The sequence below is a fragment of the Chionomys nivalis genome, chromosome 3 (genome assembly GCF_950005125.1).
Source record: "Chionomys nivalis chromosome 3, mChiNiv1.1, whole genome shotgun sequence".
NCBI lineage: Eukaryota > Metazoa > Chordata > Mammalia > Rodentia > Cricetidae > Chionomys > Chionomys nivalis.
Window position 1 is genome coordinate 39,863,564 of NC_080088.1, and position 19,733 is coordinate 39,883,296.

A 19,733-nucleotide genomic window follows, 5' to 3' on the forward strand; every position below is an offset into this window, starting at 1 on the left:
ATACTAGAAACATTTATTTGACAACATAAAAATAATAATTTATTAATGAAAAGCAAAACGTAAAATAATTTTTGCTATGAACTTTACAAAATAATCTTTTAAATTTTATTTTAAAGCTTAACTTAGATGTACTGAGTAAAACATTTAACAATTAGTAATTAGAAATACAGGTCAGGGTTTTGACTTGCTAAATTTCCCATTTAATCAAAGTTGTGTTTTCTTTAGAATCCTTCTGGGAAACTATCAATAGGCAAATGAATTATAAAAACACTGTGTGCCCTTTTTGCTAGAGTTATTCAAAGAAAAAATGATGCTCTCATAACTAATTTAACAACGAGAGACAGTAATAACTTTATCTGTTACAGTGTGTAAGAAATCTATAACTAACATAGGAACATGCTTCAGCACTTGGTAGTAGTTCTTACCTGAGGCACGGGATGCTGTCCTTTGTCACTCCTTCACTAGACACAGTATTGGTGCTTCCAGAAAGACTCCTTGAAGAGGGGAGTTGAGAGGAGAGATCTGGAAATGGAGGACTTGTTTCTGGCTCGGGGGTGATAATATCTTCAACATCACACTGAAGTCGTACTTCTAATGACTAAAAAAAGTCAGATTTTAATTTAGTCTAAGTTAATAACAGTAGCTACATTAATATACGTGAGAGTTTTTAAAACTATTCTTAAATTTTAGACCAGTAAATTCAATAACTTACACTTTGAGAATTATTTTAAGCTGAATTAAGTAGTAAATTATATGAACTATTCAATGACAATGAACAAAAAGCCCATAATTTTTAATTTCTCAAATTTATAAGCAAGATGCCTACTAGTGAAAATAAATTCTTATATAATAAATATTCCTGTGATTTCTCAAACTTGTTTTGTCAACTTGACATAAACTAAAATCATTTTGGAAGAGGGAACCTCAACTGAGAAAATGTCCCCCAATAGATTGGCATGTAGGCAAGCCCCTGCGGTATTTTCTTAGTGATTGACATGGAAGGGCTCAGCTCACTGTGTGTGGTGCCAACTCTGGGAAGGTGGTCCTGAGTTATATAAGAAAGCAGTATGCTTCAGTCTTGGGGAGCAAGGCAGTAAAGCAGGGTGCCTTCACCATGTCTGTATCAGTTCTAGCCTCCAGGTTCACACCCTGCTTGAGTGAGTTCTCTGGTGACTGACAACATCTGGAAGTGTAAGTGAAATAAATCATTTCCTCCCCAAGTTGCTTTTGGTCATGGTGTTTCATCAAAGTAATTGAAACACTAAGACATTTTCTTATGATAAATTATAATATGGCAGATGATTAAAATAAAAGGAGAAATTGACAGTTATCTCAATGAAAGAAATTTATACAGATATGTGTATATATTTATAAAAAGTATTTAATTTATATTGTAGCATGCACATTTTGTTATCTAAAAGTAGATTAAGATAATATTCATATGGCATGAACACAGCAATATTACCGAACTTATTATAATATAATCTCTAAACTACCAGAAGCTTTTCGGCAGTGACAGTTTGAGTATCTGTTATCGAGTACTAATACATAGTACTGTTGCTACAACACCACTATAAAAACCTGATGAAATCAGCTTGAGTATTTCCATTTCGCTTTTATGTTTCATTTGCCATTTTTACACAAGAAATTATATTTGTATGAGAATATATTGTACCAAGATTCTATTACTGCCTATTAATTGCTCAGAGCTATACACACACACAGATAATCAATGGTAAAATTAGGGTTGTGATCCCAAACCCTAGTCTTTCAGTATACAGTAAAAGAAACATTAATTTTAGTTGAGGTAAAAACACAAAAAGTCCTATATGAAATAATCTTTATATTCTGGTTAAAAAGGTAAATTATATAGAAAAAATATAGATATATTAACTTTGATATAATTAATCCATAGTAACATCATTTTGCATAATCAGAATTTTGTGTAATGAATTTAGAAATTAAAAATTTGGTAATAATTATTTTTAACCATATAAAACGTTAGTTATAAAAAACTATTTAGAGTAACCTTATTATAGTTGAGAAATAATCATTTATGACAGCTAATTAACAAGAAAACAAAACATTTACATTTTTAAAAGAACAAAGTCTGCACTAAATTGACACATATACAGAAAGCAAAACTCTACACTGATTAAGTGCATATGTGCATATACATGTTTATATCCTATACAATACCTACTTTAAATGTGTTATACACTATAATAAGTAATTTTTCTTATAATTAAGAATAATGCTGATATTATAATATTGACAATTAATACTTAGGAATTGACTCTGTTCAGTCAGGTAGATACAAAATTGAAGAGAACAACATGATGTTCAATTTGTAGTGAGATTAATTTTAGAATAACAAGTTCATTTCGACACTAAAGTTTTATTAGAAAGCTGTTAATTTGAAACAAACTACTTTCTAATATATTAAGTAATGGCAATTTAAAATACTATAGAATATATAGATTTTATGTTGTCTTTTGATTACTTAAAAACCATACCAAGCAATTCAAATACATAATTGCCTTCTTTTAATGACTATAAATAGGAAAGTTAAACTTAAAGTAACTTACCACAATTTCTGTCGTAATTTCATGTCTGCTGAATTTATAAATTATGACATATGCAGAGACTCCTGATACACAAAATATTCTGCTCTCTGGACACCAATAAACCATCTGCACAGCAAATGGATCTTCTTCTACAATTTCACACGCTTGTTTGCCATCTCCTACCTTCTGCTTTTCAAATACTTTTGAAGTTTTTAACTTGTACAACATCTGCAGAGTCACTATAAAATATTAAAATGCAGTTATTTCCTAATTTGATTTTAATTCCTAGACATTGTTCAAGTTTTGTCAGTACATTTGTTGAACCCACAAAGTAAAACCCAAGTAGAGCAAATCCTGTTTACATAGCAAATCCTCAGGGTCAGGCCCTCATTGTCAGTACTATCAACAGGGAAATTATAAAGAGAAAGAGAAAAAGCGTGTACGAGCATTGGAATTATAAAAGCTTATAATGGAAATCACAACACAAACCTCTCCCAGGTAGCATGTTGCCATGTTTTTTTTTTCACAACAACATCTGCAATTGCCTGATAAGAGGTTGATATAATATTCTATTTTTTTTAATATTTATTATGTATACAATATTCTGTCTGTGTGTATGCCTGAAGGCCAGAAGAGGATGCCAGATCTCTTTACAGTGAGCCGCCATGTGGTTGCTGAGAATTGAACTCAGGACCTTTGGCAAGAGCAGGCAATGCTCTTAACTACTGAGCCATCTCTCCAGCCCCAATATTCTGTTTTTTTTTTTTTTTTTTTTTTTTAGACAGAATTCTTTACTTGTTTTAGAAAAGATTTCATCTGGTGTTTCTAGCTTAGAAAGGGTCAGGTTACACTGGGTTCATGGATGGTTTTCAATAATATTTACTTAGGGGAAGTTATTTCCACTTCAGAGCATTATAAAAACAGAATTCCCCATACAAAACAAAAGATTTTGCTCTGGGAATGGTCTTGAAGAGTTTCAAAAGCCAGAAGCTCCTGTGAGAAGGACACAGCTTGGCTTTAACGAGAAGCAGTATTCAGTCGAGTCCAAAGCAATTCTATAAAAAATTAGCCTGCACTTTAAACATTGTCAGTGACATGAAATATTTGGGCTCACGCTACACTTTAAAGAACTTGAAATATGACCAGATTAAAAACAATGATGCTTTCTAGTTGTTGCTGTTGTAAAGGACATCATTGAGATGGCTGGTAAACGCTGAAATAGAAATTGTAGGTTAGACAACATCTTTGTGTCATATTAGTCTGTTGTGGGAAGTCCTGTATATGTGCTGCTTTTATTGGTCCATGAATAAAGAAACTGCTTTGGCCTGTGATAAGGCAGAATAGAGCTAGGTTGGGAAAACTAAATTGATGCCGGGAGGAAGAAGGCAGAGTCAAGGAGATGCCATCGAGCCGCCAGAGGGGAAAGACCTGAGCTGCTAGCTGGAACCTTGCCAGTTAGGCTATAAGACTCATGGTAAAATATACACTAATAAAAATGGGTTAATTTAGGATATAAGACTAATCCAGAAATATTCATAAGCTGATTGGCCAAGCAGTGATTTAAATAATATAGTTATTTTGGGTCTGAGCTGCTGGGGATGAACAAGAAGCCTCCTACTACATTAGTCATTTTTCTTGTATTTCTTATTTTCATGATTCTTGCCCTCCTGGTTATACATTCTCAGAAACTAAAAGTATTGCTAAGTTGTTCTTCTCTTCCTATTCTTGTCTAAAGAAGTGGTTCTCAACCTGTGAGTCTGTGACTCCTGGGAGTTGATTGATGATTTTGCATGGGTTGCATATCAGATATCCTGCACATCAGATATTTATATTACAATTCATAACAGTAGGAAATTACAGTTATGAAGTAGCAATGAAATAATTTTATGGTTGGGGGTCAACACAACTTGAGAAACGATACTCAAGAGTCATGGCATTAGGAAGGCTGAGAACCACTGGAGTTTTAACTACCTAACAAAGTTCAGATTAGCTGTTAATTCCCTAAAATAGCTTTCTACCTGACTGGTGGTGAGTAATTGTAATCCTAAAAAGTGATTGGCTGAGGCTTGAGGGTCATAGAGGCCAGAATAAATTACCTACAAATATTCTGTCTGAAAAATAAATAACACATACATATATAGTCTTCCTTGAAATTCACTAGTTCAAATAAACCTCTACAATTTCTTATTTAAATGGCAGTTGATTACATTTAAATTTTTCCTAGTTTGACATTTATTTACACATGTGCATCTCTTTTACTTTTCTTACGACCATGGTTTGTGAATGACATATGGGTAAAATGAAGACTTAGGTAAGTTAATAGGCCTTTCCACATTGATCACATGTTATTCCTTAAATTACCCAATTGTCAAAAATTAAAAAGATTTTTTATGTTATCAAATAATTTCTTTTGATTCTCATGGAACATTATAGAATTGAATAGGGAAGATGAGAACAAAGGAATAAAAGCACTTGTCATATAATATGCATGTAGGACACAGAGGGAATTCCTTGAACAATTAATCTGGTAAAGCTTGGCTGTTTTCCTGATGTGACATTCTTTTTTACATAGGATTGCTGAAAGAGTGGTCATAGTCTTGTTTATTTAATATTATTGAATACAGTTAGGTATACTTTAAGCTGATCTAAAACAAAGAAAATGAATTTTGTATCAAAACAATATAATTGTAATTATGCTAATATATTTCTGAAATGGCAATTTTTCAAAATTAAAAAGTGGTAGATGGCCATTAATAAATATTAACAAAATGTTTTCTGTTTAATGGAGATAAACTTACTTGCAGAGGCATCCCAAAATTTTATTGATCCATCAGCATGACTAGATAAAAATAACTTAATATTAATTAAAGTAAATCAAATAAAAGTCATTCTAAATACATACAACACTGAGTTATTATTTCTATCATTATTAAAATATTATTGTAATGAATATTAATATATGACAAACCATTTCTAAGCTTAAAAATGATTTTTAAAGAGATACATTGGGAAAAGACAAGATTTCCTGAGTAAATTGGGAGTATGGGGGTCATAGGAGAGGGTAGAAGGGAAGAGGGAAGGAAGGGAGGGAAGTAGAGAAAATGTATAGGTCATTAAAAGCAATTAAAATATATACACTGTACTCTGAAGACAAGAGAAAGAAGAATCTCTTGATTTTTCTTTCTGGAAGATTATACATATCATAGTGAATAGTAAAATAGCTTATGAAATGAATATTTTAAAATAAAATGGTTAACATTTAATAAAAAGATAACTTGAATATTTATCAAAATATAAAAACAAATATCTAAACTGATTAAAACTGTCATGATTAATAATTTATACCAATTATATGCAAATTTATCTGCAAAACAAAGAGTCCACAGTACTTCCCAATACATTTGGGAAAGTCAGAATTATCTGAAACCAAACCCAGAAAATATTGTAGGAAAAAAGATTCAACAATATCTTACTAAACATAGACAAAAAGTTATCAAGAAAATATGAATGAGTGAGATACACAGAAAGTGTAATTCCTTATAACCAAAAAAAATGTCTTAGGAATGTAAAACCAAGCAAACATTTTAATAAAAATCAGTTGGCAAATTCTAATTATCCAGAATAAAAACCTAATTATCCAAAATAAGAAAATCCATTTGGTTATTCCAAATGATGCAGAAAGACAGTAGACAAAAACACATCACCCACTCAGGAATAAACATCACTGATGAGGAAGGGACTTTCCTGAAGTTAATAGTCTATGATTTGCAAATAAAGCATTCTCTGTGAATCTCATCATTTTCCTATGACTTTCTTCTGCTAGTATAATCTAAGCATAATTCTTTTGTTATAATTCTTTTTCCAGCAAAATGATTGTTCCTCTCACTTAAGTTAAGAACTATGGATTAAAGCTATTTCTCAGATTCTTCTTACTTTTACTTAAATGATTCATTTGCATAGAGTATAATTTCATAAAATTGTCAAGGCTAAACAAATATTTTTATTGTTTTAAAATTTATAACATAATTAGTTATAATTTACAACTTAGAAAACTTCTGACTTACCCAGTAATAATAATTTCTGGGTAAGTTTGTGCTCCAAGATTCCAAGCTCCTCCACTGACTGGCCATTCCTAAGTAGATTATCAAGGAAAATATAGGAGTTGAAATTTTCCAGTTTAAATGCTTAAGGTTTTAGAATTAAATGTTACAATAAAAATATTTAATATCACACCATTACAAAACAGCCAAACAACAAGTGCATAGTTGTCTTCAATTTGACAAAAAAAAAAAAAAAATGAACTTACAGAGTCTAGAAACTGGAATAAAACCCGAGACATCCAACATCAAGGTATATCACGGCCAAAATTTGCAATGGTAAACACCAAGAAAGTGTTGAGAGACACAAAAAAGCCAGGCACACAGCCACCACAATGGGAAGCAACATATCTGAATACTTGTCTGATGCCATGTGCCAGCCCTGCCATGCCCAGTTTGTCCTTACAGAGCAAGTCAACGACAGCAATGGGGTACTCTACCAGGAGCAATGCTCCGTGTGTGCACCATGCCTCTGGCTCTTGTATGAGTTTGAGGGCCAGCAAGCACGACTTCCAAATGCTGTTTGTTCCGTGCTGCAGATTCTGTGGTAAGTTTCTCACTGGGCTCATGATCAAGACCATGAGGTTGGTGGACTGGCATCCAGGTGGTTTCCCTTGTGAACTGTTTTGTGGAGCTAGATGGCCTGAGCTTTGTGAGGATTGCTAGGATACCTCTGCCCGCCCTACCACAATTCATCTGCCAGTGGTATTTCCTGGCCATTGGTGAGCAGCTCCTCATATACGGGATTGACTCCTATCACCTAGACCACACCTCAGTTGCTTCCACTGGGGAAGGAGCTGATCTCCAAACCCAAGAGCTGAAGCATGCCACCGCTCTACTGCCTGCCTTGATATTAAACAAACAGATCTGTAAATGCAGAATAACAACTCCTTTAAAAGTAGATTTTAACAAATATTACTACTTATACAAACCAGTAAGAGAAGTGTTTTTATTTGGACAAATACAATGTTGCACCATATGCCATGTAGTATGTTGCCAGCAAGCTATTGTGGTACCATTTAACCCGGAACAGTATGGAAATAGTTTTTCTTTGAATTGCACATTTTAGTTATCCTGGGCCAATAACATAAACCATATTAGAAAGTTTGTGATAATTATAAATGCTTGTATTTTAAATACTTTAAAGAAAAATTTCATTATGTTAGCAACAAATGTTTTAATAATTATAGCTTTCAAATGATAGGAAGAACTGATTCTCAAATTTCTTAAAATATGATTCATGTAAATGAAACAAAGGGTGCTTATTATGACTCTGATACTTTATATATGTAGTATAAAATAAGCATGACCAATAAATTTATCTTAGTATGTAATTACATACTTAGTGTACGGGAAATTTATCACTGCATAGGATTAGAGCTATGCCACAGTCAGGAAACTGGATTTCTCCCGTTACATCTCTGACAGTGTCCTCTTACAGCCTCGGAAGTTTCATTCAAGTCAGACAAGGCGACAACAAAAACAAACTGTCAGGTAAAAAGAAAAAGCTTGACCACACATACAAATACAGAAAACTTTACCTTATTACTGTATCCTTGCTTTTTATGCTTGACTCCTATAGAATAGAGTACTAGAATCAAATCTGGAGGGCAATCGGCAAAATATGCTGTGCATGTAACTGGTGACTCATGAATGTCCATTGGGTATGGATTTTCAAAGATTGGAAAACTAATAGATAAAGACAATATATTAGAGTCACTCTGTAAAGATAAAACATGAAGTAATTTTCATAATCAAACCCTAAAATGTTTATAAACATTATAAACTTCACTCTTTTAGCACCATAAAAATCATTTTATTTGAATACTTTAAAAATATAATTATCTATAAAATGAGATGTTAATAATGATAAAAATTAATTTCCTTTCCAGGCTTCCAACATGCCATAATGACACACTCTGTTAATATAAACACAATAATCGTATTAATCTAAAATATATACAATAAGCCTAATGTCTTAAATTTATACCATCTATTTAAATATACCTTTAAATATAATACACTATTATACCTTCATACTATTTAAAGGTATAATACAATTAATATACTACAATTAATATACTGTTTAAAGATGCTTTAAATAGTAAAACATTTGTAAATTTTTATTTTTTCAAAGAAATACATAAAAATTTAAAAACATTTGTGGTAGAAGCTGTAAGATATATATGGGTTCTGGAGACTGAACTCGGGCTGTTAGGCTTGGTGGCAGGTGCCTTTATCCACTAAGCCATGCTATTAGTGCAAGAGTTCTTTCTGCCAATCTGAAGTGCTGCAAAGAGCACGGTGTTTCACAACAGCACAGTAGCATATGCAAAAGTAAATGGGAGGAGCAAGTCATATTTAATTAATGACACATGGGTAAACTTAGCAAATCATTCAAAGGGCAAATTGTTAATTGTATCATTATTTTTTCCTTTTTATCGAAAATAGATTTTTTCATATATTATATCCTGATCATGGTTAAGGTTGGGTAGTTACGGGGAAAGTAAGAATGAATCACTTTAAAGACCAGACCTATACTTGAATTTGACCACAGCAGAAAGGAACAATAACAAGCTCCTAAAATAGTAAACAACACAGTGAAGGTATTTGGGAAACATTATTTTAGACTATAGGTAAAGAGCAAGCACAGTATATGGAAGAAAAACACAGCTTAGGCATTGAATTTTTTATTCTGAACCCAGAGCCTTTCGTATGTGCAGCAAGTGCTCTACCGCTAAACTTCATCCCCACCACAAGTACTTAGATGTAAACGTATGAAGTGAAAAGAAAAGCAGAGGCGGAATGGAAGGATCAAGTGGGGAGGGGGAAGAGGAGATTGTGGGAGGATATAAGGGGGGAGAGACTGTAAAATAAGGAACCTTTGAGGGGTAGCATGAAACCTCCTGAAATATATACAATATGAAGGTTACCTAAATGAAATCACTGAGTTATGGGGAGACAGAGTCCCAACTGGCTAACTTTTGTCACTAAATAAAACTTTCAGTACTGGGATTGGGTTGTTAAATTGTAGGCCAAAGGGGCCCCACAGAAATCCCCCAAACAACCCAGACTGTTGCAAGACTATGACTACAGCAAGACCCCACTGCTGAAGATAACACCTACACACACACATATATACATGTCAAACTGGTGCCTACATAAACCTTTGCTCTACATTTCAGCATCTTTGGTACAGGAAGGTACTCTGCATGCTAGCAAAAGAAAAATGTAAACATCAAGCCAGCTACAAACCCTTTATCTACAATGATGTACTATGTCAAGGCAATGGTGGCACAAAGCTTGTAGGAATAACCAACCAATAACTGATTTGATTTAAGGTCTTCTCCACAAGATGGAATCATGCCCAACATTGATAGCCCAGAGACCTATACTAATCCTACATAATACTGGTCTAAAAAATTTTAAATGTAGTAATAAAATGACTTCTAATGATAGCCTGCTATATTTATAGATTAGTGCCTCATCATCAGAGAAGCACCATCCTGTGGTAGATGTGGAAAAAAAGGAGACCCACAGTCAGACATTATGCAGAGAAAGAGAGAACTTGGAACACTCAGCCCTAAATGGCATGTCTCCATCAAATCCCTCCCCCCAGAGCTCAAGGAACCCTATAGAAAAGGAGGCAGAAAGTATGTAAGAGCCAGATGGGGTGGAGGACACCAAGAAAGCAAAACCCCCTAAATGAGCATGATCAAAGCTCATAGGAACTCACAGAGACTGAAGCAGCATGCACACAGCCTCACAAGTCTGCACCAGATCCTCTGTGTATATATTATGGCTTCTAGTTTAATGTTTTTATGGGATTCCTGAGTGTGCGAAAGAGTATCTTTCTGGTTTTTATGCCTTCTTTTGAGCTCTTTTCTTTCCATTAGTTTGTCGTGTTTAACTTCGATGTGATAGCTTTTGTTTTATTATATTTTATTTTACATTATTTTAAAAAGTGGATGGATGGATGGATGGATGGATGGATGGATGGATGGGTAGGCACTAAGGTAAAGGTTAACAATTGGACTGTCATTTGTATCTGCTAGGAGAGGGAAAAATTAGTTTTCTCCAACAGAGTGACATTGGATATATCAACCACTCTAGGGAAGGTCTCATGCTTAAGATTAGTGGACCAACCACGTAATGGACCCCACAAAGGTTTTTTTTTTTTTGTGTGTGTGTGTGTGTGTGTGCTCTTATTTTGTTAGTTTGGTGAGTGTTTTCTTGGGGGGTGTTTTATTTTGTTTTTTGTTTTGGGGGCTTTGCTGTTGTATTGGGTTTTTGTTTCCTTTTTGAGAAAGAACTTAAAGTTGGATAAATGGGGAGGGGGAGATGATCTGGAAGGACTTGGGGGAGGGGGAGAATATATCAAAATATATTTAAAGTTAAAATTGCCTTAAATAATAAAATATAATAAAAAGTTATAACTCCCCAAAAGAAAAATCTAAGAACCAACAAAGATGGAAAAATTGTTCATCATGCTTGCCTTCATGTTGAGGAGGAATAAAAGAGTGAATGTAGAGAATGCAGTAGGAGGGGGTGGGAGGGGGAGGGAGGGGGTGGAAGAAGTAAAGAGGGAGAGAGCACTCGAAAGTTGTAACTTGTTTAACATCAATGTGGTTGAGGGAAATAAAACATACAATTTTGATATTTAAATTTGTCTAGTATTCAACAATAGTGGAATTTACATGAGTTTTAATCGTGCTCTCAAGGTAAGAAAATGTGAGGGTTTTTGCCAACAAACTGTTTATTCACATATTTAAGATAAGAAGCATAAGAACAAGGTCTGGAGAAATGACTCTGGATAAGAACTTATTTCTGCAAACAGGAAGATCTTACTCAGTCTGAATCCCCAGCACTGAGATTTAAAGCTGATCATACCTATAACCCCAGCAACCAGGGGGAAAAATGGGTTAGTCTCTGAAACTTGCCAACAACCCACCTAGCAAAGGCAGCAAGCTTCTGGTTCAGAGGAGAGTCTCTGCTAAAGGTAGTAAGAAGGATAGTGATAGGAGAGGATGCCCAAGGACCAACTCTTGGTCTTCTACTTACATGAAAATTCAATGCATGACCTGTATACTCACAAGCATGTACACCTGTATACTCACAAGCATGTACCCGTACCACACAGAGAGAGACATAATAATAAATATGTAAAATAAAAGTTTTTGTTTTTATACATATTTCACTACAATAAAAAATTTAGTGTGTATATAAACTAAAAAAATAATATAAGATATCTAGTGGTTATTAGAGGTCATTAGGCAATTAAATAAAGTATGAAGAAACAACATATATAACATAGTTGAACACCTATGTCAAGAAAAATACATTTTAATAAAAAATATATTGTAATTTCTTAGAGAAAGAATAATTCAGGGCACAATGGTGAACTAGACGCTGTCTCTATATGGCCTAGAATCAGGATTAATAAAGAACAGGAATAGACTGGAGCTGGAAAGACAGCTCAGCAGTTAAGAGCACTTGCTATTCTTTCAGTTCCCAGTACCCACATCAAGCAGCTTCACAACCATGAGCACCTGTACTCACATACCCATATGCATGTGCACGCACACACACACACACACCTATACAAAAATGAAGATAATAAAAAATATATCTTAAACATAAAATAAATGACTTTAGTCTTAAGAGATAAAGAACAGAAAAAGATCAGAAACACATGAAGGACCCTGAAAACTTGAGGAAAAGGTGAAATCTACAAAATCTCTGCAGCTGATAGTGGGGGCATTAACTGGTAAGTGTTGCTTGTTGGGGCCCAAGATTATGTGGAGGCATGAAGCAGGTACTACCTCTCCTTGAGGACAGGTGCTGTAGGAATACCAAGTGGAGAGACAAGGAGAAAGCTAAAGAGACATGGGCAGGAAAGGGGGTAAGATGGACAGAAAGATGGCCAAGGCAGGCTATGGAGATTGCAACAGAAGTTATCTTCGGGGGCCTGATATGAGATTTCCCACAACCTCTCCAGACTCTACATCAGTGGTTCTCAACCTTTCCAGTGCTGTGACCCTTCAATACAGTTCTTTATGTTATGGTGATCTCTAACCATATAGTTATTTGGTTGCTTCATCATAACTGTAATTTTCTATGGCTACGAATCATAATGAAAATATCTGATATGCAATCCCCAAAGGGTTTTCATTATATTTATTTCGGTTAATTTTAATTTACACTTTTATTCCAATTGTTGAGTGGTTTGTTGTAACTTGTACCTTTCATGAATAGGTTTCTATTACTGTCAATTCATTTTATGACCTATTCTATACTATTGTCTCTATTACTTATTACTCTTTCAGCACTTATACTTTCCCTCTAACTTGTACTTTGTTCTCGACTCCCATTTTTGCAATTTCTTCCTCCTTGTACTTCATAAATTTTAATACTCTTACCTTGAAAACTATAAATTACCTTTTTCCCCAGGGGTACCCTGTGTCTCTGTTTCTGAACCTTACTGGAGACATAAGTCAAGTAATAAAGTATCTGTTACTACTTGCTAGAATTAGGATTGCAGTCAAATATGAATTTTCTGTTAAATTCAATTTTCTTTGAAATATCCCTAAAAAACATAATCTAATAAAATGAGGCAACAAACAAAAAAAGGAACAGAACAAATGCTGCTCTCAGACTTAAACAGAGATGTTTCTATGTAGTGGATAATGGCAAATGCAGAGATTCACAGTGCTTAGAACAAGTGACTGCTGAGTACTAAGTCATTATAGATAGAATAGTTATAATATATATAAATGAGACATCTATTGCACCCCTCCAATACTTGGGAGAGGGAATAGAAATAACATAGGGACCAGATGGTCAAGAGAAGGGCGGTGGAACACTACACCTTCTGGCTATGACATGACCTTTGCAATCATTAACATAAAGCAGCAGTGGTTGCCTGAACTAAGCCTGCATTAGACTGAACCTGTCAACATCAGCTATTGTTGGATCAAATGCTCATGGGACCATTCCTCCTCCATGGAAATTATTGGTTGATGATGGATGCTGGGGAGGAAGGGTCATTGTTTTTACTGGAGTAGCCACTGGCAAGTCCATCTTCCAGTGTAAACCTTTACTCCCATACAAATGCCTATGGCCCAAGTCAAATTCAGTGGGCATGGTAGAATATATGTACTATAAAAACAGGGATAACAGTTAATACTGAGGCCAAAATGGGGTACAGGAAAAAGTTAACAAAAGCCATGGAAGTATGAAGAAACCATGTGGAAATCACTACTTTAAAAAGTAAAATATAATTTTTAAAGACTTTAAATGAAGGTACAACCACAAATGGATAGATGATTCCAGATGCCAAGGGTCATAAAATGAAAGTCCCTGTTCCAGGTGTGAGTCTCCTCCCTTACAGTTATTGGCCAGGAAGTCCTCATAGGTCTTCCAAACTATATAGGAGATAGGTATTTCCATTAGTCACCCACTGGAATTGAATAGTAAGAAGACTATTGATGAAAATATCACACACTTCAGTTGCACATCACAGAGAAACTGTACTATAACTGTGTTGGAAATTCCCTCTTTACTGGAGAGCCTTCCTAGTTCTGGGAATTGCCATGTAGGAAGCTGGGGGAGTAAAGTTAGTAACAATCTAAAGTCAGCTGTAGACCTTGTATGCTACAACACCAACTTACCAGACATCGTTTTACTTATAAAAGAATGGCACTACTGCCATGGGAGTAAGCAAATGGTACCTGTTTGGACCTGAAACCCACTCCACAGGAGAGAGTTCATGATTAGTACAAAACAACTTGCTGAGTCCATCTAGTGCTACTTGTATGTATATGACTCCAGAGTTCACCACTTGGTATTGCGTAACCTGGGGAAGACTAATCCCTCACCCTTAAAAGTCCTTAGTTGCCTATAGTTCTTTGATCAATACATACATATATATATATCCATTTAGACATATATATAAACATTATATATATATATATATGAAAGAATGAGCATAGCTATACTTCCAAAACCTCTGAGATATATTCAAGAGACCAAAACTAAGAATTCACTGGGCAAAAAGAGATGAGATAAAATCTAAAGGTATGAATAATCAATTCAATACAATTAAAACAGAAAATTCTCCAAATGTAGAGAAAGAAATGATATCCAAACACAGGTGGAATCTAGAACTTAAAGCAGACATGACCAGTGAAGAGCATAGCATCTCCAAGACATATTGGAGTTAAGAAGTCAATAATACAAAGCATAGAAACAGTGTAAAAAACAAAGGAAAATCTACCAACTCACCTATGAAGACAAACACATCAGAATACATCAGATAGCTCATCAGCAATCCTAAAATTCAGGAAAGCATAGAATGATATATTTCAAACCCTGATAGTAAATGACTGAAAAATAGGATTGTTATATATAGAAAAACCACCTTTAAAAAATACGTACCAAAATGAGGACATTTAAAGATAAGCACAAACCATGAAAATTTATTTCTCTCCATAAAATCTCAAATATAAATGGCTCCAAGTCATCATAAAACAAGAGAGAGAGAGAGTAGCTGACAAGATTAAAAAACAAGATTCAGTTATCTATTGTCTCCAAGAAACAAACCTCATTGGCAAAGGCAACCTCAGATCTATAGTTAAACAATGAAAAATCAATCAAGTAAAAACCATCTTTTGTAACTATCCTACTAGCTGATAAAGGAGTCTCCTTGGTAACATTCACCAAAAGGATAAAGAAGGTCACTATACATTAACAAAGCGAACAGTTCATTACGACAAATAATAAAAATTGTAGATGTGTATGAATAGGATGTTGAGACTCACAATTTCATAAACCCTAAAGGAAGCAAAAGATCAGATAGGTCTGACCACAAGTGTGGGTGACTTCAACACCCTAATTTCATCTTTACATAGGTTATCCTAATTAAAAATCAACAAATACCACAAGTCAAAATGCATCACATTATAGGTCACAAAACAAGTTTTCAAAATACAAATTATTTGATAGATATAACCAATTCCATGTGCCTTATCTGAGTATAATAGAATAAAACTGGAAACCAAAAGCAAATGAAACAAAAACAGCTACACAACTATTAAGAGACTAAAGAATGAATTCTTAAATGACCAAGGAATCACTGAGGAAGTTAGGAAGAAATTACTAAATTTCAACAATCAAATGAAAATAATAGCATTACAAATCTCAATCTCTGGGACAAAGTGAAAGCAGTTCCAAAAGAAAAGTGTGTGGTTATAAGTATTGAAAAATCAGAAGTGATATCAAATAAATAATGTAATGATGTACTTCAAGGACTTAGAAGTACAAGAAAAAGCCAAATCCAAACATAGCTATTGGTAAGAAATAATAATAATTAGGGTAGAAATGAATGAAATGGAAACTAAAATTACAATACATATCTACTGCACCTGCAGGAAGATCAGAGTGTTTGAGCTCCACGCTGAACAACCCTGCTCTCTAGGCCCTAACCCCTAGTTGAACATCCTGTGCTCCTCTCCCACCTACTGCCACCCCAGTGAACAGGCAGCAGCATCCTCCCCACTCCACCCAACCATGTCTGCTGCATCAGCAACCACTAGATTCATAAGCCACACCTGCACATGGAGGAAGAATGACAACCTGAGCCATAAGCCCTACCTGCACAGATTGGAAGAAGAGATGGGTAGACAGCAGAGTAAGAATACATTCAATAACAAAGAGCAATGTGGAAGCACCAGAAACTAGATGTTCTACAACAGAAGACCTGAACAACCCAACACAGATGAAGCAGAAGAAAATAACCTTAACCATAACTTTATGAAGATGATAGAGCCCTTTAAATAGTAAATGAAAAATTAAATGGAGGAAAATACAAATATAAAAATTGGAAGAAATAAATAAATCCCTTAAAGAAAGCCAAGAAAAACCAAGACAAAACAATCAAACTCGTGATAGAAACAGTTTGAGACTTGAAAATTTAAATAGAGGCAGAGAAATAGAGGCAATAAAGAAAACAAACTGAGGGAATTCTGGAAATGGAAAATTTGGGTAAATGAACAGGAACTATAAATACAAGCATAACCAACAGAATGCAAGAGATTAAAGAGAGAATCTCATGCACTGAAAATACGATAGAGGGAATAGATTCGTTGATCAAAGAAAATGACAAATTCAAAAAATTCATAACACAAAACATCTAGGAAAACTGAGACACTAGGAGAAGACTAAAATAGGATAGAAGAATTCCAGTTCAAAGGCGCAGAAAAAATACTCAACAAAATAACAGAAAAAAACTTTGAAACTAAAGAAAAATATGCCTATGAAGGCACAAGAAATTTACAGAAAACCAAATAAGATTGGACCAAAAGAAAGTTCCCTCAACATATAATAATCAAAATACTAAACATACAGAATAAAGAAATAATATTAAGAGCTGCAAAAAAAACCCCACGATGCCAGCTGAGACTACAATGCCCAGCAAAACTTTCAGTCACCATAGATGGAACAAAGCAAGATATTCTATGACAAAACCAGATTTAAACAATACCTGTCAGTCTTACAGAAACTACTAGTAGAAAAACTCCAACCCAAGGAGTTAACTACACCCATGGAAACAGAGGCAATAGATAACCTTACACCAACACACCCCAAAGAAGGTAAACACACTAACACTATCATCATCAATGACAAAACCAAAAATAGCAGGAATTAAACACTGGTTATTAATATCTCATAATATCAATATACTCATTTGCCTTTAAAAAGGCATAGGTTAACAGAATGGGTACAAAAACAGGACCCATCCTTCTGCTGCGTACAAGAAACACACCTCAAAGATAGACATTACCTCAGAGGAAAGGGTTGGGAAAAGATTTTCCAGTCAAATGAACCTAAGAAACAAGCTGGTGTAGCTCTCCTAAAATCTAACAAAATAGACTTCAAACTAAAATTAATCAAATTAGATAAAGACATTTCATATTCGTTACAAGAAAAATACGCCAAGATGAAGTCTCAATTCTGAACATCTATATCACAAATACGAGGGCACCTACATTTTTGTTTTTTTTTCCATGTTTATACTTCTTTATTATCTCTTAGAGTTCTCAAAACATCACAAAGAGATTTAGTCCTTTAAAAAATGCAACAACTTACCTTCCTCCCATACTTTTTTTAAATTTCTTTTTTTAAAGAAAACAAGCTCCCGTATCCACCCTTCCTATATCCCAACCATCCCAATCCCCCAAGCTCCTCCCATCCTCCCCTTCTCACGTTTCTCGTCCCATTTCCCCTTTGCCCCATGCCACCTCACCCGCAAGTTCCCAGTTTTTGCCCTGCAATCTTGTCTACTTCCCCTCTCCAGGCGGATGACTATACGATTTTCTTTGGGTTCACTTTCTTATTTAGCTTCTCTAGGATCACAAGTTATATGCTCAATGTCCTTTATTTATGGCTAGAAACCGATTATGAGTGAGTACATCCCATGTTCCTCTTTTTGGGTCTGGGATACCTCACTCAGGATATTTCCATCCATTTGCATGCAAGTGCTCTCATCTAAGAGAGGCTTCCTGACTTGGCTTTAGCTGCAAAACGCTGCAGCTCTAAAGAGGTCCTGCTACGAAACACTTAAATGGTGTAGATAAAAGCTGACTGCATGCTTATTTGTTTTCAGCTGTAGCAGGGAAAAAGTTGTTTTAAAATGCTGGTGTTCTGGTCTGTCCTGCCAGGGCAAACTCTGACTCTTTCAGGCAGGCGATCCGACTACAGAGTGTTTGAGAGTGGTTTCTGAGTGCAGTGCTGCAGCTTGCTTCCTGGCAGGGACCTTGAAATGCCATAGAGTTGTGGCAATAAAAATGGCCACAGCCGGTACCTCCACCATGAGGCTGGAAAGCTAAGGAATGGGCTGGATCCAGCCGTCAAAGCCACAGCTTTAATCCTCTCCTTAAAGACTCATGTAGTCAGAAAGAGAGAGATATACAGTAAAGAAAGATTCAAAGAGAAAAAAAACCTCTAAATGGTTTACTGTGTGTTAAAAATATATGCTGGCTTGGGAGAGAAAAGAAAAAAGTTAAAGTTCTTAAAAAAAAAGAGAGTAGTTGGGTGTGGTAGTACACACCTTTAATCCCAACACTTGAGAGGCAGAGGTAGATTGACCTCTGTGACTTCAAGGTGTGGCAGGACACACCTTTAATCCCAATGCCTGGGAGGCAGAGACAGATGGATCTCTGAGAGTTCAAGGACAGCCTGGTCTACAGAGTTATTCCAGGACAAAGATATACAGAGAACCTCTCTCAAATTGTAAAAGTAAAAATAAAAGAAACAGACCTTAAAATAAAGCCGCACAAAGATGGAAAATACAATGAGAATCTTGATACTGTATGCTATTATGCTCTCTTTGAATTGTTTGAATGCTGAGGAAGGAGCAAGAGCAGCTAAAAGATATTTGTTTATAAATGATGCTGAACTAATCCAACATAGATATTTTGAAAATACCTTGACTTCAGAATTGGATCTAAGGATATGATACTTTGGAAAAGAGATTCTTCTATTTTCACAGAGGATGAGAGCCTGTGGATTGCTTCTATCCCAATATGGTATGATAGACCACGCCCTCCTGAAAGGTTGCTGTGAACACCCTCAAAAAATTACTTCGCTCAACTGCCAACTGAGATGAAACTAGCAGACAGGTTATCCCATAAAAGACCCGAATAACAGCGCCCCCATTCAGCAGGAAGCAGTTTGGAGAGAAATAACTGTGCCCATATTCCAAAATACTGTTTATAAATGTTCTTTTACATTTAAAGGGGGATACGACATAGATATGAATAATTTGCATTGGTATGGATTTTAAGGTCAATCTTATTATATGTATTTCTAGATGTGCATAGATATATTTCAGATAGGCATTCCTCATATCTTTCAAAGACTACAGAATATGGCATGTTTTAATAACTTAGGGCTTTTCAGGACAATGAGACATGTCTGCTCCTGGCAGCACCAATCTACTTCAAGAGGAAGATGGGCATCGTAGAGGCTCCTCATGGAGTTTGATAGCCATTTGGGCAAGAAACTGCTCTTG

At 35.0% G+C, this 19,733-nt stretch overlaps 1 protein-coding gene across 10 annotated transcripts in view; it reads right to left on the reverse strand.

Annotated features, from left to right (window-relative positions):
- Stxbp5l (syntaxin binding protein 5L) overlaps positions 1 to 19,733 on the reverse strand; it is a 229,221-nt gene that overhangs the window by 92,545 nt on the left and 116,943 nt on the right. For all 10 annotated transcript variants that reach the window (XM_057763575.1, XM_057763572.1, XM_057763570.1 and 7 more), the window contains exons 13-17: positions 8,206 to 8,353; positions 6,632 to 6,699; positions 5,366 to 5,406; positions 2,589 to 2,806; positions 426 to 598 (exon numbers count right to left, since the gene is read on the reverse strand). In XM_057763575.1, coding sequence (XP_057619558.1) covers positions 426 to 598; positions 2,589 to 2,806; positions 5,366 to 5,406; positions 6,632 to 6,699; positions 8,206 to 8,353 — 648 coding nt within the window. The remainder of the gene's footprint in view (positions 1 to 425; positions 599 to 2,588; positions 2,807 to 5,365; positions 5,407 to 6,631; positions 6,700 to 8,205; positions 8,354 to 19,733) is intronic.